The sequence below is a fragment of the Mandrillus leucophaeus genome, unplaced genomic scaffold (assembly GCF_000951045.1).
Source record: "Mandrillus leucophaeus isolate KB7577 unplaced genomic scaffold, Mleu.le_1.0 Scaffold472, whole genome shotgun sequence".
Lineage (NCBI taxonomy): Eukaryota > Metazoa > Chordata > Mammalia > Primates > Cercopithecidae > Mandrillus > Mandrillus leucophaeus.
The window spans coordinates 616,356-638,443 of record NW_012105054.1 but is presented as its reverse complement, the minus strand read 5'-3'; the positions used below and the strand labels follow the sequence as shown (position 1 = coordinate 638,443).

The following is a 22,088-nucleotide window of genomic DNA, read 5'->3' as shown; positions in this document are numbered from 1 at the left end:
TGAACCTGGGAGGTGGAGGTTGCGGTGAGCTGATATTGTGCCACTTCACTCCAGCCTGGGTGACAGAGTGAGACTGTCTCAAAACAAATTAATTTAAAAAATAAAACTTGCTTGGACTAATGAGATGCAGGCAGAAGCGTTTGCCAGCTGTATACCAACATCTTATGTAGCACTGTAGTTTCTGCTTGCCCCAGTGTTCTGCAGCCGTGACAATCAGAAGAGCAGGAGAGACACATAGATTGGAAATGACTCCAAGCACCAGCAGAAGCTAAACCTGGCCAGACCTGGAACTAGAAGCAAAGCTACCCAGCTGAGTCCAACCTATATGAAACTTCCAAGTTAATCCACATGCATGGGATAAACAAATGCTTATGTTTGAAACCCATTAAGAGCTTGAGGTTATTTCTTACACAGCATTCTTGTTACAATGGCTACCTGATACATTTATAAATTAAAGTGGGCAAAAGAAATATTCTTCCCTTCTAGTAATCTGTAAAGAATATTTCCTTCCTCCTGAGATTTAGCTTTCATTTATTTACAATGAAAGTCAGCAAATTCATGCCTGATTGAAAGAGTGTTACCTCCAATGAGTTCATTCTAGGTTGGCCACTGACTTACTTTTTTCCTCATTATCATGCTGACAATCATATTGACTTTCAAATGCTTACCCTTTCTCTAATGTGTTGGGGATACCAACCTCTGTATGACCTCATCTGTAAACTTGTGGGGTTAAGTGATCACTGGTTCTTCAGGTCCCAGACTTCCAAGGAGAGATGTATGGAAGACCACAGCATGGTGGGCAGAGGAGGAAAGCTAAACAATAGGAGTGCTAACCTATCAATCAGCATAACTCTGCTTCCATCTGTGTTAGCTATGAATTCTTCATGTGGAAAATCAGTTTTACTATTTAAATATCAAAAACTACTAGACCAGATGTTTTCTAAAGTCTTCTAATACTCAAAGCCCTATGATTACGTTTTTATTTTGACCACTCCCTTCTCTTTATTTCTATTCCCATGACCCTAATTTAAGACACTATCACCTAAACTCCTGTATCACTTCCTAACCTGACACTCTGCTTTAAGCTGTAAATTGTGTCATTTTATTCCCCTACTTAAAATGAGAGAAAACCCAACTTTAACAGGGCCCCCAGGCTCTCCCTATTGCTCCAGTCTCATTTCCTGCCCCACTTCCCCACCTTTCATCCTGGCTTAGAACACGCCCCACTCTTCATCACCTTGGGGTTTTCTCCCATGCTGTTCCCTCTGCTGGAAATGCTTGTCCTCTATTCTTTTTGCCTTCAGTGTCATGTTATAAGTCGGCCTCTCAGAGACTTTCTTCGATCACCTAAACTACAGAAGGCCCCACCTGACCCCTATCATTCTCTATGACAGCACATTCTTCTTTCTTTCTTTGCACTTATGACTTACAGTTATGGAAACATTTGTTGGTTGTTATATTATTCAACTTCCTGTTAAGTATCAGCTCCAGGTGGACTGGGCTGAAGTTGTCTGGTTTATTTTTGTATTTTTAGAACCCAAAGTAGTACCTGGCACATAGTATATATGCAATAATATAGATGAGTGCATGAACTAATGAACTTCTTAGCTTTTGTCAACATTTTTTTCTACCACTTTTCTATATCATATAACATTTCCCTAGAACGTGATCTCAGTCTTTCATTTGCTTATACCTGCTCTCTTAGTTACCTTCCTTAAACCATGCATAATGTTCCTTATGTTCTTGAACATTAGAATTTTCTCTTCAACTTTCTTATTCATCATACTTCCCTCTTCTTACTCTTTTCATGTGCGAGTGGTCACTATCTGGTAGGTTGTGGGAGATTATTATAAAGCTGATTCCAAATCTTAGAATTAGATTCTATTTAGGATAAAATTAACAAGAATAGTTGTTCAATAAATAAGACCAGATACCTATAGAAGTAAATACTCTATGCACCTGACTGAGGTGACCGAGGAGTTTGGCAAATACCTAAATTTCAAGTAAGATGACCAGGAAATGATTTTAGGAAAAAACAATAACAAAAAGTATATCCTAGCTAATTTAATTGACCTCCATCAGAAGAAAAGAAAAAAAAAAAATAAGTGCTTGGTTTGTAGATAGCCTAGAAAATATGGACACAATGAACAAATAATGTGGAACTCCACTGCTGGAATGTGGATTTTTCTAGTAATGCCTGGAATAGAGAAACACAATATCTGATAAAGGTAATATTACGATTATCAGAGAAATGAAGGCTGTGGGAGGGAAATGTATTGGTCACAAGCTCTTACTATTGTTTAAATGCACCACCTAAGAGGATGCTTTGAGAGTCGGCATGAGGCTACTGGCTGCTGAAATGAGAGCTCCCTCTGCAAGTGAAGAAGCTGGCATTTCGGCTTAGGCAGCGGTCTCTGATGAGTTGGTTTAGTATGAGTCAACTTACAAAAATTCAATCTATTCTGGGTGTACTGAAAACATTTAGTTTCTTGATCTGTAAAGCCAAGATCCATACCTTAAACCACAGTTATGAAAGACAAAGGCCGAGCCTGGGTAGTCAGTAGCCTTCCTTGGACTCCAGTTATATCTTGCCTGGCTTTCTTTCCAATTCTCATATGAACCACACTCTATTTCTTGTTATTGGCCATACCTATTACTATCAACCTGTTGATAATTACATGATGTACTTTCGTGAGCGTGTGATTACACAAAATGAAATTAAGAAATGCAAGCATTTTTTTGTCATTGTGGCAATCTGACACTCCTTAGAACTAAGACACAATGCCGTAGTCTCATCATACATTTCTGTGAGTGCAGTCCTAGGATTCCCCTTTTACCCAAAGTTATAAATTTGTATAATGTCTTGGAAAGTTGTTTGGGAGCTCATAAGCTACCTGTAGTAAACAGCATATGGGACAATTAATAAAGAAAGGAGTTAGAGAAAATACCAAAACTTTTCAGACCTGGGACGGAAATCTTCCCCACAGTCGGATGCTCCATGTCCATAATAAGGCTGTTGTGTAATACCTGAAAAGGCAAAAACAGAGAGAAAAATAACTTACAAAATAAAACCATCTTCAATTACAAGGCATGGACAGTCATCTATTCAGTCAACATCAAAGAAAGATATGGCAAAACACAGAGATGTTTAAAATTTTAATTTGAAAGTAAATACTTGACATAAAAATAATGTTTCATCTTATAATACACCAAATGAAGCCAAAAAAGACTAGAGGATTCATGGACTAGAAAACATTTCAATAAGACCTTCCCACTCTTAAAATTTTTATTTGCCCCTAAATATAGCAGATGATTTCCTCTCTTTCATCTGTGGATGCTCCCCTAATATTAAAGCTCAGCCCTTTCCTGCATAACCTTATGGCAGGACTCGGCCAAGGTCAAGAAATAGGACCTCGAACAGAGCAGCACACTGGGGTGGTACACATGCTCCTGGAAAACTGTGCAGCAGAAGGTATGGGGAGTCAGTCCATTTGAAGAATAAATCAGAGTATCCAGAAGGCTCGGTGACTGCTGGAGGTGGAAAGATTCAGGGCTGCTGTGACAAGCAAATGAGCAGCAGACAGCAAATCCAGAGGAGACCCAGGTCAGAGGCGTGCACAGGGAAGCTGAACCAGGAACGTTTTCAATGGTGGTCAAGACCTTAAGCAAAAGACTAGAGTTCAGAAACAGGATTCCAGGATACTGGAGTAAAAAAGCCAGAGACTTCATCCCAGAGGGCTGATTAGGTTCTCATGCAATGGTGAGGCAGGAAATTAAAAAAATAATAATAAAATAAAATAAATTTTTCCATATTAAATTAATTTATTTCAAAGACAACAATAAGTATATTTTTATAAATTTTTATTCTCTATAATAACTTCAAATATTCTATTTTACCTAAAAAATACAATAAAATCATAAAAAACCTAAACAAACCTAAAACTACAACTATCTAAACACCATAATAAAAATTATAAAATAAACCAATACAAAACTCTTCAAAACAAAACCTAAATAATAAACATCTAAATTACTTAACAACAATCATGTACAATCCTAAATTATAAACCTATTTTAATTTAATTAACTATCTTTATCCTGCCTCTATATCCCTACTTTCACACACTATAAACTTACTTCAAACTAACCCACCCCCTTTTATAAAATATATGTAAAAATCAAATGCTATCTTTATTCTAAACCCAATCTTTAAACACTAAATCTACTAAATCTAAACACATCCAATAATAAAAAATACCCTCCTTTATATACCCCAGAATCTCTCTCTAATCCTCCTAATCGCACAACAATGGGACCGAGATAGGTATCTAGTGTCCCATCAAGAACATAAGGTAGCCTTGGCTTGGGATTAAGATCTAAGGCCAGTTACTAGTGCAGGGACATTCTGCCAGTGCCTGACAAGAGAAATATACTTGATGCTGAATCACTTGACTGCTGAAATGAAGCAACTTAAATCCCTGGCAAATGAAGGCTGGAATGTTTCCCGGGGGTAGGCAAAAAGACAAAATCTGCAGTGCCCTCCAACTATAAGTGGTGGATGAGCTGAGGGCATGGAACCAAATTCTGGAACATAAGTGTTGAATTATTAGAGGCAAAATGTTCTGTGATACACAAATAGAAATGCTACTTTTTTTTCTTTTTTTAAAACAACAACAACAACAAAAAACAATTGGAGGCTACCTGGTTATACCGTCTCAAAGAATCCAACATCTATTACTGGAACCTCAGTAAGACATTTATGGATATCTTACCTACAAATTGTGTTTCACCTGCACTATCTACCAAGCAGAGAACCTCTCTCTTCCTGTCCTGTACGTGCATCTAAAGGACAGAAGTATTTCAGTGGCACAGTAATCTTACAGACCACAATTTCATGCCAGCATCCCAAAGAGTGGCTGTTATAATGGTTCTACAGCATTTTGAGCTTCAGGTAAAAGTAAGATTTGCCTATCTACCTTCTTACCGTAATCTGTTCGCAGAGTAAAAGAGCATGGAATAAAGAAACTAATAAAATGTTTTCTCACTTTGCTAAACTCAGAGAAAGAGCTTAAATTTCTTGGGTTTTATTCATTTCTAGTGAGTTTTTGGTCACATCATAAAATAAATCATCAATAAGACAACTTCATGGGTGACTTTTTAAGTGTAGAAATACAGTTTTGCTATGGCTAAATATTCTGGCTGCGCCTGGTTCCTTTGGAAATGGTTACCACTTTTTGGGTGATGCTCTTTAAACAACGATGTCAACCTCCCTCATTGAGGATGATAACACATCACACAGAGATTCTTTCTTTTGGGATCACCAGGTTTGTACTCAAGAGCTGGCCAGATAAAATTCTCGCCAGTGTTAGAATTGTGCTATAATTTAATTCTGGTGTGGCTCGTTCTCAGCACCCGCCCAGCACAGCTTCCTCCTATGTGGGGGTGGGGGCTAAATGCCAACGGGAGGTGCTAAATCTCAGTTCTACTGAGGACAGGAACAAAAATACCGAGCTAAATTTCACTCAAAACAATTATCTGCACACTGAATCATTCTTCTCTCCTCGTATCTCTGTTGCCCTCCTGACTACCTCTTTGTAATAACACTGCAGTGCTACTCACGAAAGACAAAAGTGAGTGTTCTTAGCTAAATATAACTTAACTGATAGTGTTGAAATTAATTAACGCTGAATTTTAATCATGTAGCAAACGTTAAGTGTCAAACGTGAAAGGGTAGTTGGTAAAGGTCAAGGGACATATGTCAAAGTTTTGTGAAGCAAAAGCTAGCAGTTGATTGAAATTTTCCACGGAAGCAGTTTAAAGAGTGTACTTTCTCCACCCCTACGCCGATTGCTGTCTATATAGGATATTTTCAGTATGAAACTTTAACCTTATCAATGCCTTTGCATTGAAAACCATTCCGTTTTAAGCAAAAATTTAAATTCTTCTTACGTTCGGCAGAGGAAGCTAACTGCAGTTTCTTATTTGCTGTAGCATGCATGCAATTATGAGGCAAACAGGCTGGTGTGAGCCCCATGTTCAGAAGGAACGGACGTATTCCCCTGCTTGGTTGCCACCCACCTTTTTATATAAAGTGTGAAGTCCATACGATTCCATAGGCTTTCTTCACGAATCAGGTCAGAATATCCCACAGAACAATGCGGTCTGTGGCAGTGCTGTCCCTGGAAACCCTGCCTAATGACTTGGAATCTTGGAAAACTCTCCAGCCTTGTTTGTGGGGCGAATCCTGCTCTGCTTAGTAACATACTAGAGGATTTCAGAACCCAGGAAGTCTGTCTGAATTCTAACATAAATCTCTCCTGCTTCATTACCCTTTCACGTTTTACCCTTCAACTCCCTTTCATGTTTGACACTTAACTTTGCTACATGATTAAATTTGTCTCCTCTAAACTTTACTGGAAATGAAGGAACTACCTGTTACCACTATTTGCGTAACATTTTTTGGAGAATGGTTACTAAACGTTTCCTTGTTCTTTTCTCATCTGGCCCCAACACCTGGACCTCTACCACCTTAACCTAGAAATTCAATTTAAAAACGCTTCGTTTTCTGACCAGTAACAATTAACTGCTACAATTTCCCTTAAGATGTTCAAGGCTTGAAGAGAGTTTCATGCCTTGGTGCTAGGTCTGGCCATTCGGGGCATTCTTTGTTGCACATTGAGTTGTTTCACTATAAGGCAGGGAATTTCTCTAGAATTTTGTAGTGAATTTTGTCCATTTGGCAATGTCTTTGGATTTTACTGTTTTCTCCCTCATTTTACTTATTTTATCCTTCCTAGGTCTTTCATGGTTTAGTAGCTCTTCTAAATTCCATTTCTTCTCCTTGAAATTTCAAAAGCCTATTCTTGACAAGAATAGAATTGTAGACAGTGCGCCAACCTCTTTAGCAAAGTATCAGGCCTATTTAAATAAGGTCTCTCTTTCTTTCTCAAGCATTTTACAGATTGACAGCCTAATGACAGAGTCAAATGGTAATGTATTAATGATGGGGGGAAAGAGTAAAATGTATACCTTAAAGTAACGTGGGAAATAAAAGTTTAAGTGAAAGTAAGAAAGTCTTTTTATAAAGTCCTATGGCAGAAATGGCAGAAGAAAAAAATTTGTAATATAGCACTAGCAAGACAAAAAATGCAAAAAATAAACATCGATACCCTTTCTATAGACAGTGAAACTATTTATGGAAAATGAGAGAGGAATATTCAAACGAAAAGACATGAAATTACATACACAAATGATATTTGTAAACACTACACTGTCCTTACACATATCAAAATCAAAGTAATACCATCAATGGTATTAGCAATAATGCACAAAAGAGAACTGACCTATCTATTTGAATAATGATATGACCTATTCATTCAATTCAACAAACACCATAGCACTCATATGCTAGGCAAAATGAAGAAGCTGGCAGTAAAAAGATGAATGAACCTGCATTAAAAATGTATGTAATTAGAAGAGAGGGTACAGAATAAGAGAGCTTTTTTATAGCACAGTCATATAAATTGTTATAACACAGTTTAAGCTCCATAACAAAGGAACAAATCCAATGAGGAGCAAGTAAGTAACTCTGCGTATCTTGAAAGAAGTTGATGATTTGTTAGATTAAGATAATACGACTTAGGTCAGGGAGGTTAGTAAATACCAGAGAACAAAGATAATATTGAAATTAGATGTTAAGGTTAAAAACAACAATGATAAACGTAATAACAGCAGATGCTGCTCTACAAAACTCCTTAAGGGTCAGGCATTGTGTTAGGAGCTAAAGCTTTGTTCGTTTAATCCTCTCATTAACCAGACTAGGTAGGAAGTATTATCTTCATCTCTACTGATGAGGTGTTAGAAACTTAGAGGAGCTATTTCTCCAAGATTTCGTGATTATTAAGTGGCTGATCTTGGATTATAATTTAGGTGTGTCTAATTTAGCCAGGTTCCTGGCAGTTGGAGAGAAAAAAAAAATGGAAAAGCATTATTTGATTTACCATTAAAATAACTAGTTGATGTGGTCAATTCTGTAAAACAAATTAGTCACTTCAGTGGGGAAAGAAAATCAGTCGAACAGATTGCATGTCACCATGTGGTCCTATTAGTTAATAAACTGACCTGCACCATTGCAAGTAGCCAAGGATACTCTGGCTGTGAAAATTGGAAGGATTTGAAGGGAATGGACCCAGAGGGTGATATTGGGCAAGGCACTTAGGTACTCTAAGGCTCAAAACCCTCATCGGTGGCCAGGCGTGGTGGCTCACACCTTTAATCCCAGCACTTTGGGAGCCGAGGCGGGTGGATTGCCTGAGTTCAAGAGTTCAAGACCAGCCTGGTCAATATGGCAAAACGCCACGTCTACTAAAAAAAAAAAAAAAAAAAAAAAAAAATTAGCCAGGCACAGTAGTGTGTGCATGGTGGTGTGCACCTGTAATCTCAGGTACCCAGGAGGCTGAGGCAGGAGAATTGCTTGAACCCAGGAGACTGAGGTTGCAGTGAGTCAAGATTGTGCTACTACACTCCAGCCTGGGTGACAGAGAAAGACTCCATTTCAAAAAAAAATATTTAAAAAATTAAAAAAATAGAAAATGAAAGAAAAAAAAGAATATCAGTAAAAAGGGGATAATAATATCTCTTTCTAAGGGAAGAAGTGAGATGATGAGTATAAAGCCCTGAGCATAGGCCCTGGTGCAGAGTGTGCTCACAAGAAGTGGCAACTGTTTTTCCTGTTACCAATAGAGGGGTTCAAACTCTGGCTCCATCAAGTTCAAGATGTGTGGCTTTGGGTACATTCATTGAACACATATTAAATGTACTAACAGTAATGAATGATAATTAACAATAAGCATTAAATACATATTAATGTGCCAGGCATTGTTAAGTGCTGAGGAAAAACTAGGTCACAGAAAACTCAAGGTCATGCCCTCAAGAAGCTTACTGCCTTTTAAGGGAAACTTTCTAATTAAGCAGAAACCACTGGTCTGTTATTGTTACATAATATTATCTGTTTCGTCCCCTGCTATATGCCCAGTGCCATGAATGTTATCTGGCACCATCTGGTAGATGCTCAATAAACATTTACTGAATTTTTTTAAATTAAATTGAATTAACTGAGTAAGTTGCAGGTAGTTCCTTTTGGTTTCTTTATTTTACAGAAGTAAGGAGGAGTGCTCTTGTTTTAAGCTCTTAATGAATGCCTAGAGTTCTCTAGACACAAAACTGTTTTACTGAATTTCCAAAATACAGTCATTTTTAGGAACTTAGATATCAAGTTCCAGTGTTGCCTTGAAATTTCTGCAGTTTTCTAAAGCAGCTTCCAGCTGATCTTGAATCTGCCATATACACTGTATATTTTAAGACACTCCAGAGGCCATGCTGAGAAGCTCTGCATGGACAATGGTCATTATCAGTAAAGGAAAGCCAAGAAACATGGGCATGCACATTTATACATGTGAATGAAATTAATCTGCTCAACTTGAAGAAAACAATTACAGAATTCTTCATTAGGAATACTCAGAAAACCATTTCTAAAACACACAATATTTTACTAAGCAAAAAACACTGGAGTAATATTCTTTATTTTCCATTTTAGCAATTTAGTCATTCCTTTAGCATAATAGGAAAACAACCTTGGAATAATAGTTGAAAGGTTATACAACTGAAGGCAAAACTTACCATGAATATATTAAAAAGCTAATTCAACTACTTCTGAAAACTGTGCCCTCAAAAAATGTAAAAACAACATAAATTCATGAAAACAAATTGACATGAAAATCCCTAACTTTACTTAGATCAGGGGTCTGCAAACCGGTACCATGGTCCATGGTATCAGGGGTCCGCAAACCGGTATCGCTCCATGGCCTGTTAGGAAGCGACCCGAACAGCAGGAGGTGAGTGAGTGGTGGGCAAGGAGCAATTATTACCAAAGTCCTAGGAAAGTTTTTTTGTAAACTTTTTAAAAAGTTTATTTTAAAATGTATATGGAAAGATAACAGCCTCAGAATGGCTTAGACAATCATAAAAATAATAAAGTAAGAGATAATTACTCTATCTGATATTAAGATATACTATATAACTGCTAAACACTAAGTAGGTACTAGGAGAATATCACATTGGCAGAGAGACAGACACATAAATCAATAGAACAACAGAGAACTCAAAAATAGATCCACACAAATATGTCCAAATAATTTTTGACAAAGGTACAAATGCAATAGAGGAAGTAATACAGCCTTTTCGACAAATAGAACTGAAACATGTGTATCGGAACTGGGGGGAAAAAGAATCTCAACATAAAGCTCACACTGTAAAAAATTAATTCAAAATGGATCATAGACTTAAATGGAAAATGGATAACTATAAAATTTAGGAAAATAAACAGGAAAATATTTATATAAATATTTAAATAATAAACAGGAAAAACCATGGTACATCCATATTATGAAATACTCCTTAGCAATGAAAAGGAACAAACTATTGATTCACACAACAACCTGCATCAATCCAAAAGGAATTGTGCTGAGTGAAAAACGCGAATCCAAAAGATTACATAGTATATGATTTCATTGAACATAGCATTCTTGAAATGACAACATTCTAGAAATAGAGAACAGATTGGTGGTCTCCAGAAGCTAGAAGAGAGATGGGAGTGGAGGGAAGGGAGGTGCATGTGGCTATAAAAGGGCAGCAGGAGAGATTTTCATGGTGATGGAACTCTTCTCTATCTTGACTATATCAATGTCAATGCCCTCAATGTGATACTGTAGTATAGTTTTGCAAGAAGTTACCATTGGGGAACAGGGCTACATGGGATCTCTCTGTATTATTTCTTGTAAGTGCATGTCAATCTATAATTATCTCAAAATAAAAAGCTTTTTTAAAATTATGGTCTCCTGGGGGATAATGTAAGAGGGGACTCAATTTTATTTTCTCAGCTAGAAATATATTGATGAATAGAGTTTTAGTAGAAAACATTTTTATCTTGTTTCTAATTTTAAAGGAAATGTACTTAATGCCTCATCACTGAGTATGTTTGTGACAAGGAATAATGGGCATACTTTATCAAGTTATAGAATCTATTCCTAGTTTGATGAGAAATTTTATTATAGATGTTTACTTAGAGCAAATGGCTTTTAATCCATCTACTGGGAGGATCATATAATTTTTCTCCATTAATCTGATCACTTACAACTGCAGTAAGTGATCAAATTTATTGTCTTAAACTTGTACAATTTTAGAATAATTACCTCTTTCAGGTGAATTCAAATTTTTATTGACATGAGGTGACTTGAACAGTAATGCATTTTGTTTTAAAGTCAGTAGCATGTAACATTACTAAAGCTACACTGGCTTCATTTTGGTTTGTATGTTCTTCATACATCATTTTTTAACCTATAATATGCAACCTTTCTAAGTTTTTAGTTTTAGGTGTATCTCTTGAAAATAGAAAATAGCAGGATTAGGCTGAGACGGGAGGATCACGAGGTCGGGAGATCGAGACCATCCTGGCTAACACGATGAAACCCTGGCTCTACTAAAAAATACAAAAAAAAACTAGCCAGACGAGGTGGCGGGCGCCTGTAGTCCCAGTTACTCGGGAGGCTGAGGCAGGAGAATGGCGTAAATCTGGGAGGCGGAGCTTGCAGTGAGCTGAGATCTCGCCACTGCACTCCAGTCTGGGAGACTGAGCAAGACTCCGTCTCAAAAAAAAAAAAAAAGAAAACAGCAGGATTTATTCTATCTTTGCTTTTTAACTGAAAAGTTTACTGCATTTACATGAATTGACATTTTTGATATGTTTGAATTCATTTTAGAACCTTACTTAGTGACTATTTTTGGCCTCCTATAAGAAAACTTCCCATTTTGCCTTGTTTGAGATTGATTGAGATTGTTTCCTCACATTTACTAGTTTGAAGATATATACTTTATCAAAAGGATATTCTTTTTTTTTTTTTTTTTTTTTTTTAAGATGGAGTCTTGCTCTGTTGCCCAGGCTGGAGTGCCGTGCTGCCATCTCAGCTCACTGCAACCTCTGCTTCCAGAGTTCAAACAATTCTCCTGCCTCAGCCTCCCGAGTAGCTGGGATTACAGGTGCGTGCCACTACACCCGGCTAATTTTTGTATTTTTAGTAGAGATAGGGTTTCACCATGTTGGCCAGGCTGGTCTCAAACTCCTGACCTCGTGATCTGTGTGATTATAGGCATAAGCAACTGCGCCCGGCCCTTTTTTTTTTTTTTTGAGATGGAGTTTTGCTCTTGTTGCCCAGGCTGGAATGCAGTGGCACGATCTTGGCTCACTGCAACCTCCACCTCCCGGGTTATAGTGATTCTCCTGACTCAGCCTCCCAAGTAGCTGGGATTACAGGTGCCCGCCACCACCCCTGGCTAATTTTTATATCAAGATAAAACTTTTTTCCCTTCAGAAGTCTTAACATGGATATTTAACTTAACAAAATAAAAATTTAATCAATACCAGTTATCCCCATACCAATTATATGCCAGGATCCAATTATCTCCCTACCAATTTATATGCCAGATGTTTTCAAATTGTCTTGGTTCCCCATATTTTTTGTCTCTGTACATTTTTCATAATGTCCTTAGGCAAAAAGGAATACTGTTTTGTGTATTAAGTACTATTGTTTTGTTTATTAAGTAATTAAAAATAGTATGTATTCATATCCTAATAACTTAGTCATTTGAAAAAATAATAGACATAAATTATAATAAAAGAAAAAAATATTTATTTGATTCTTAGCCACTATTACTTTCTAATAGTATATGTACACCTGTTAGGCACAGCAAAACTTCAATCTTGGAATTGAATCAGATATCTCCATCCATATTTCTTGTTTTATATTGATTTTCTCTTGGTACTTGCATTTTTTTCATAGCTACATCCATCCAAAAACCGAGTTTGATCAAATATGTGTATCAAAGGAATGTAGAGTGATTCAATATCGAAGCTGTGAACTTGAACACACTCTGTGCTGTGTCCAACATACATTGCCCTGTTTCTCTAGAAATTATAAACATCCTGCAGTGCCCCTGCGCATTCACTAGGATGTCATGAGTGCCTCAGTACATAGTTTGAGAACCACAGTCACCTGCAATTGGGTTCAGCATTTTGATTTTCTGTTTTTTAAATCTGAAAATCATTATTATCAATACTGTTTTTCAAAATCAATGATTTTAGCTTACTGTATGTTTATCCTAATATTTGATCCTCATTTTTTTTTTATTTTTTATTTTAGACTTTCCTTTAGCGGCCATATTCTCTCTTCCTGTAGAATGTTCTTTAGAGTTTCCTTACTCATCTGTTCAGAGTAAGTTCCATAGTAAGTTGGTTTTATTTTCCCAGAAGTTACTTTGCTTCCAATCTAAAAGAGTTGTATTGGTTGTACATTTCTAAGCTGACAGTTATCTTCTGTTGGCATACTGATGATATTATTCCGTTGTCTTCCGAGTTTCACTATTGTTTTCAAGAAGTCGGCCATGATTCTAATTGTCATTGCTTTGTAGGTAATCTGTATTTTTTTCTCTGGGTGATTTAAAGATCTTCTCTATGTCTTCTGTTTTCTACAGTTTAACCACCATCAGTCTAAACCTAAATACCTTTTTATTTAATCTATTTAATTTTTACTTAATCCATGTAGTCTTTAGGACTTTCTAAGTCTGAAAAATTATGTCTTCGAAAGTTTTGGAAAATTCTTAAGCATGGTAAAGTATTGCCTCTGCCTACTCTCTCTAGCTTCCCCTGGAACTGCATTTTTATATATATATATATATATAAAATGCATATATATATAAATGTATATATATAAGATATATTATATAAACATTAGAATATATATAATAAATTACATATATAAAATTAATGAAAATTTTAGCTATATATTAGATGTGATCACTCTATATTAGTCTCTGCCTCTCTTGTTTTTCCTCTGTGTGTGTGTGTCTCTCTGGGTTGAGTTGTAGTTAATTTATTCAGATCTACGTATCCCATCATGAATTCAATCTTCTATCTAATCTACCATTGCTGTGCAGTTGTTCTTAATCCAGAGATGATTTGCATTTCATTTTTCTAAGTGCTTAAGGGCACCTCTGAAATAGAACCAAATTAAACTTAACTTTCTGTTTGGTGGTTTTGGGCCACCAAGTAGAATTAATTACTCTCCTATATATAGAACAATAGATTTGTAGCTAGCTCACCTCCTCGCCCCAGAAAAATGAGAGATTTTCTTTTTATGTATTTCCTTCAAGAGCCATAGTCAAACAGGTTAGAATATCTACTATTTCCTTCTTCAGTCTTCAGTGGCAGGTTTTAAAATTTTTTTGCTTTCTTTTTTGTTTTGTTTTTTACCTAGTTCATCCACTGACATTGCTGACTTTTAGATGTCCAATCTTTATTTTGAAGTTTCTATTCTATCACCCATCTAGTGTGGACTTCAGGATTCTTGTTATATCCTCATTTCTTATGGCCCATAAAGTTCAGGTTCTAAGTCAAAGAGTATTAGCAAATGAGGGTTCTAGTGCCTGCTTCTCTGCATGCATGTTTTCTAATCATTTTTCTACTGCCAGGATTTCTCTGGTCATATAGTCCCCCATATTGTCAGAAACAGACGTCCTCCAGATGTCACTGCATCCTCTTTAAGCTACATTTGAAGTCTTAATTTGGTGTTCCAACCTTTCCCAAGGCTAAGTAGCCCAGAAAATAAGAAAAATAACAACTATTAAATAAAAGAGGAAATACAATAGAATCCAGTGAAATACAAAGGTGATTTATGAACTGTAAAGTCAAGATATTCGAAGTCCAGACCTACATCTTTAATTCTATCCTTCTTGGCAGTGGGGTCTTTAATTAAGTTATCCCAGAACCAAACTACAAGTTAAGAAAGCATTCTTTCCCCTCCAGCACAGGAGTCTGCAAAGCCCTGTGAAGGGAACCATTCCAAGTGGTGGTCAGCAGGGTAATTTTGTGTGCGCTGTCTTCACTTAGCAAGAACCAAATAACTCCTTCATTCTTAGGAATTTTCTAGTTGCCAAGTGGAAAACCTGTGAGTTTTGATTAGTCCTAAGAACAGGTCAGGAGGTTGTATACATATTATATTTCTGACTGGATTCAGTTCTCTCTTCCCCAGAGACTGAAGATTCTAGGCAAGAATTTGGGAATCCAGTCTAAGAGGCAGAAGCTATCTACTTTATTAATGAAATGATGCTTCATCCTCTTCAGAAGTCATTAAGGCAAACATTTTTCTTATTATTTTACATTGGTTGATCAAAAACTCATCACTTAAATGTCTGCCAACCATTCTATTTTTTTTGCAGGGACCAAAGTAACAAAAGAGAGTAAGGAGGAAAAAAAGTCAGTTGGACAAAAATATGGCATAACAAAACAAAACAAAAAATGCACATGGATTCTCTGAATGGGCAGAGTTTTCTGTGTGACTTGTCAGGGTTGGACAGTCCAACCAGCACGAATGTAAAGCAAGGACAGAGTGAGTGTGAGAGGACCATACTTGACACTTGCCTAATACCGAGGTGGCAATTTGCATGCACCAAGACACAGTGAAATAGATTTTTCATTATTAGCTCTATTTTATATATGAAGACATACATTTGAGGAGGTAAAATGTAATAATGTAAGTTAAAGTAAAATGTGTCCATCTGACAGCAGAGCCTATGATCTTTCTACCACACTTGTGTCTGTCTCAAAAGTGTCCAGTACAACTTTCCACTATAATAAGATTCTAGTATTGCTGATCTGGGTGCAACACGGACATAAGAAGAAAGAGTCACTGGAGACACAGAATATTCCAAATGATTGCCATTAGCAATTTGTCATTTCTTCTGCTGGTCCAAGTGCTGCCTGAGAAAATCAGGTATAGTAAGATGTAAGTAATCTTTTATGGAGACCTTCCTCTCTGTCTCCTTGAGGGTAGTGTATTGTAAACTCTACTGAAATTAAATCTCCTTTGGGATCGAATTGAAACAAGGCATCTCCTTATTTGATGTAGCAAAGCTTTCCCTTAGTAAGTTCACAGGAATATGAAGGATGTAACAAAACACTAACATCTGCTTCCTTAACAAATTTTCTTAATAAAGTCATACATGCCAAATATGTTTACGACTCATTATCACTCTCGATACAGTATGATAGAAGTTTAACCAGGAAAGGTTTTCAGCATCAGGAAGCCACAAAGGAAACGATGTCGTGGCACATACAATATCTGAACAGCCACAAGGCCGAGCAGCGGTTGATAAATGTGCAGATTACTCAGTCCTCTGCCATGAGGAAGCAATATCATTTGTTTGCTTTATGTCAGCCATTCTAGAGAACCATACCACCACAGGGGGCAATCAAGTGACAGTCCTGTGGCTACAGAAAGACACGGACACTGCACATGGCATCCTCCTGGTGCCTGATTCATTATGCCAAAAATTTGCTCAGGCTCAAAAAGGCCAGAACCATTATGATAAATAACACATTTCTAAGACTTAAAAACACTAAGGTGATGGTCCTAAAATTCAATAAACTCAGTGTTTTCATTTTACATTTTGGTTTGCTTTTCCTGGGAATTTGTGTGGATGGGGAAATACTTCGCTTGTTGCAGGCAGATAGATGCATGTTTGCTCTAGGCCAGGCGATAAGGAGAACTATTTTAGGAAGGAGCCTATGTGACCAGGCCTGGGGGAGATAATATTGATAAGTCAGAGCTCAGTCACTGATAACTTTGTGGGCAAGTGACCCTTTGGATGTGCCAAGAGATGTTATCAGGGAGAAAGGGTTGAGTCATGTATTTGTAATTCTGGCTTACACTAGTTGGAGTGTAGGGCAGAGGGGTAGAGATGGAAATACATAGAAACTAAAACGAAGGGACAGTCAGGAGTGAAGCCTGAACTTCTCTCAGACACATTTGTGTTCCCAGCTGACTTGGCTCACAATTTCTTTTTTGTTTGTTTTTTTGAGATGAAGTCTTGCTCTGTTGCCCAGGCTGGAGTGCAGCAGCACAATTTCAGCTCACCTCTGCCTCCTGGGCTCAAGTGATTCTCCTGCCTCAGCCTCCCAAATAGCTGGGATTACAGACACGCGCCACTATCCCTGGATAATTGTGTATTTTTAGTAGAGTGGGGGTTGCACCATGCTGGCCAGGCTGGTCTCAAACTCCTGACCTCAAGTGATCCACCCACCTTGGCCTCCCAAAGTGCTGGGGTTACAGGCGTGCTGGCTCACAATTTCAATCAAGTGTCATCAACCTGCCTTACAGACATACTGTTTCAGCATGGATATCACACTATCACATCTCAACACCCAACCAGAAAAGTGGTTCCTGCCTCTGCCCTGCTTGAGTATCAGGGAGAGTGCTGCCTTCAGAGTTCCAGCTGTGTGGTGTGTCTTCTTATTCAGATCCAGGCTTTATCCTTTGGGCCTGACACTTGACACTGCCACTCTGGTTTGGACATTTTGCTTTTGCTCACAATAAAGCCTTTCCTTGAAGTTGAACCTATGTCCAATGCCCACCTCACTTTGCCTAGTCCTTGAATCCAACCTTACACTGCCCATAACAGGTTGAATAATGGTCATCCAAAGATCTCAAGTCCCACTCCTAGATTATGTTACCTCATTTAGAAAAAGAGTCTTTTCAGATGGGATTAAATGAAGGATTTTAAAATGGTGCAATTACCCTGGATTATGGGAGTGAGCCCCAAATGCCATCACCAAGTGTTCTCATAAGAGAGGCAAGGGGAGATGTCACAGTTACACAGAAGGGGAAGCAGCAACATGACCAGCCAGATAGGGAATGGAGTGATGCTGCCACAAGCCAAGGAACGCCTATAGCCTCAGAAGCTGGAAGAGAAAGTAAAGATTCTCCCCTAAAGCCTTCAGAGAGTGCAATGCTGCCAACACCTTCATTTTGAATTTTTGGCCTCCAGAACTGTGAGAGAATAAATATCTGTCCCTTTAAGCCGTCTGGTTTGTAGTAACTTGTTACAGCAGCCCTAAAACAAACTGTATCCTAGCTCCCGAGATATACCCACATAGATTATCAGGAGCTAGAATTCTGTTTAATTCATGTACCCTTATCTAAACAAATAACCCCTCCATTTAAAAAACAACCAAAGACCCGAAACAGTCCAAAAGAGACTGACTTGCTACATAATGCAGAAAGGAATATTTCGAGCAGCACATAATCACGATGAAGTCAACTAGATGGTATTCTATTGCAACTATTTTCATAAAGAAATATTATTGTTTTTATCCTATGTTTCACCCTTTTGGAACTAACTTTGTCACTCTCAATAACTTGGAAAAACCTAAAACCAAATACTGTTTTCACACCAAATTTACATTTCTTCCACTTTAGCGATTTGTTTATGCAAATGACCGGAACTCAGGCACAGGTTGGTGATTCCTAGGGTGGGGTGAGTAGGGGTGGGGGTGGTGTGCACCATGTAAATGCAGATTCATGCTATCCTCACTCTTTTGATTCATTTCTAAGACATAATTATTTTCTGAGGATTCCTGAAATTGACTTTCTCAAGTTTTTCTTTCAAGTATAAAGGATAATTGATAATGCTATTTTTTCCTATAAATAAGAATATTCCAAAACCAAAATAAGGAGATTAGGAACAGGTATTTCAAAGAATCCTGATCTTATCTAAAATAATTGTGGACTAGTAGAGGGAACACCTACCAATTTTGGTTCTGGCACTAATCAGATGAGAGGGGTTGAGTAAAATTCTTGTAACTTCTCTGGACTTCTGTCTCTGCACTTTTAAAAACTGCACTATTATGATTGACCATGTAGCCTTGTTAAGATAATTAGATGAATTGAAATACTTTCACCTAAACACCCTTGAGAAACTGTCAAGGTCAATAGGGCCACCCAAAACTCATTGTCACCCTTCCTCACACCTGCTCCTCCCAAATTCCCTACTGACCACTAGCACTCCCATTCACTCAGTTTCCCATGTCTCACACCTGGGAAATCTCCTTGACTTTGTCCTTTCTAACAACTTGCCACTTTTGTCCTTCAGTCAAGTTAAATTCCTTACCAAGTCTATTACTTGTCCATTCATTGAAGCATTATTCACAATACCAAGATATGAAATCAATATTAGGTGTCCATTGGTGGATGCATGGCTTTTAAAAAAATTGATAGGTGCGTATACAATCGAATAATATTCAGTCTTAAAAGAGAAGGTGATTCTGTCATTTGCAACAACATGGATGAATCTGGAGGACATTATGCTAAGTAAAATAAGCCAGGCATAGAAAGACAAGTATCACATGATTACACTCATGTGTGAGATCTAAAAAAGTCGAACTCACAGAAATATAGAGTGGAATGGTGGTTGCCAGGAGCAGAGGGAGAGGGTGGTGGAGAGATATTGGTGAAAGGACACAAAATTTCAGTTAGGAGGAATGAATTCAAGAGATCTATTGTACAACGTGGTGATTATAGTTAATAACAATGTATTGCATTTTGAAACTCACTGGAGAGTAGATTTTAAGTGTTCTCACCCCCAAAAAAATAAGTATGTGAGGTAATGTAGATATTAATTAGCTCAACTGAGTCATTACACAATTTATGCATATTTTAAAATATCACAGCATATGTGAGAAATATATATAATTATTATTTGTCATTAAAAAATAAAAATAGACTGGGCGTGGTGGCTCACACCTATAATCCCAGCACTTTGGGAAGCTGAGGCAGGTGGATCACTTGAGGTCAGGAGTTTGAGACCAGTCTGGTCAACATGATGAAACCCTGTCTCTATTAAAAGTACAAAAATTAGCTGGGCCTGTGGTGCACACCTGTAATCTCAGCTACTCAGGAGGCTGAGGCAGGAGGATCACTTGAACCTGAGAGGTGGAGCTTGCAATGAGCCAAGATCATGCGACTGCACTCCAGCCTGGGCAACAGAGCGAGACTCTGTCTCAAAAACAAAAATAAAACAAAACAAAAAAACAATACCATCTGAATGAACTCTCCAGCGTTCAAATCCAACCATGTCATTCCCCTGCTTCATGTTCTTCCCTGGACCCTCTGTATTAGCAGGACCCAGCCAAGCAGCCCAAGGGCACCATTTATATTTTCCTTGGCTTGCACAATGTTTCATAATCATTTTCCATCTTAATTGCCAAGATTGAAAATTTGGAGATTTCACATACAAACCCGGATTTATGAATTTCCATGAAAAATAAAAGGGTCTGGATGAAACCAGACCCTTAGATATAACCTACATGAGCTGAGAGGCAGCTCTTCTCTTTAGCAGTGGCATGTGTTTTCCTGCTTTCCACAGTACCCACCACTCTCACTGCTGGTTACCCCGTATGATTCACTCACTGATTTCATTTGCCTAGCATCTGATGGTATCTGAACTGTAACTTTTGGTCTACGAGATAAAGTCCAAAATTTAGCATGGACCAAAGGCCCTCAGATTCCTACCCTGGACTACTTTTCTCATCTCATCCAAATGCAACATCAAACACCTGTAGATTCCTGAACAACATACTCTTTCAAAAAATCTCATTGAGTTTTAATATGCTTCTACTTGCCACCACCTCTACCACACCTCCAATGTTATCTTCTTTGCAAACATGTGTCCTGCAAGACTCTACTTAAATGGCACTACTTTAGCAAAGCTTTATTTGGTCAGCTCAGAACAACTTCTGTGCTTCCTCTTCTAATGCTACACACATTACAGAATTTATGATGTTGGTTTCCAATAATCTGTGGACACATAGTCCCTGAGAAAAGGGGCCATGCTCACTGACCTTTATATCCCTAGCCTCTAGCACAGTACCTGATATATACAGGTGTTAATAACTGATGGCTAAAACAAACAAAAATGGAGTACTTATCCACTACTTAGCACGCAGCAAGTACTAATAAATTTGGTTTGACTTGGAGTAAATAATATGAGGTATCACAGACTAGAATTAAATATTAATGAATTTCACTTTGGATCCAATCAAAAGAGAAAGTAATAGCATCATAGTGTAGCGTCTGACTGTAGGCTCTAGAGTCAGACTGTACTGATTAAAATTCTAGCCCAGCTACTTGTCAAAATGCTTTAATTATCTGTAAATAGGAATTTTAACCTGCTTCCAAGGATATTGAGATGATTATATGACTTACAAAACACTGAGGAGCATTTGGCACACAGCATTAAACAAATTTAGCTGATATTATTGTTATTGCAATTATCATTATGGTTATTGTTTTGTTATATAAAGCCTTCTTCATCAAGAAGTCTCCCTTATGTAGTCACTCCACAGACTGGACCTATAGAACAGCACTGTAGTGAGAAAGCTATATTCAGATGTCTTCTATATCACTTACATAAGGTAAAATATTTATATATATTCAGACAAGTCATAAAGCCTTCATTTCCCATAGATAGGTATTTGAAGAAACTCCTCCTTTTGTTCAGTTCCAATTTAGTCCTATATAAATATATGTAATTGAAGAAAAGCTATTCTAAAACCACAATAAAATACCATCTATCTATAACATATAAATATGTATATTCTTTTTTTTTTCTTTTCTTTTCTTGAGACAGAGTCTCTCTCTGTCGCCCAGGCTGGAGTGAAAGGTACGATCTTGGCTCACTGCAACCTCTGCTTTCCCAGTTCAAGTGATTCTCCTGCCTTAGCCTCCCAAGTAGCTGGAATTATAGGCACCCACCACCACGCCCAGCTAATTTTTGTATTTTTAGTAGAGACGGTGTTTCACCATGTTGGCCAGGCTAGTCTCGAACTCCTGACCTCAGTTGATCCACCCGCCTCAGCCTCCCAAAGTGATAGGACTACAGGCATGAGCCACTGTATCTGGCCTAAATACGTATATCTTTAATAAGGACATAACTTTCAATGGTGAAAGAAGACATATATTTTTTACCTTGAAGGTAAAGGTGTAAATTTATATAATGGGTTTAGTCAATATATATACAAAAAAATTTATAAATACTCTTTGACTAAACAATCCTAATATTCTTCATCTTTTTTAAGGAGATAATTTGAACAAAGAAAAAAACCTTATGTGTAAAAATGCTCATCTCAGAATACTTGTAGTATT

At 37.5% G+C, this 22,088-nt stretch overlaps 1 protein-coding gene across 2 annotated transcripts in view; it reads right to left on the bottom strand.

Moving 5' to 3' along the window:
• Positions 1–22,088, bottom strand: part of SUGCT (succinyl-CoA:glutarate-CoA transferase) — a 712,177-nt gene that overhangs the window by 108,722 nt on the left and 581,367 nt on the right. For both annotated transcript variants that reach the window (XM_011995105.1, XM_011995108.1), the window contains one exon: positions 2,964–3,027. In XM_011995105.1, coding sequence (XP_011850495.1) covers positions 2,964–3,027 — 64 coding nt within the window. The remainder of the gene's footprint in view (positions 1–2,963; positions 3,028–22,088) is intronic.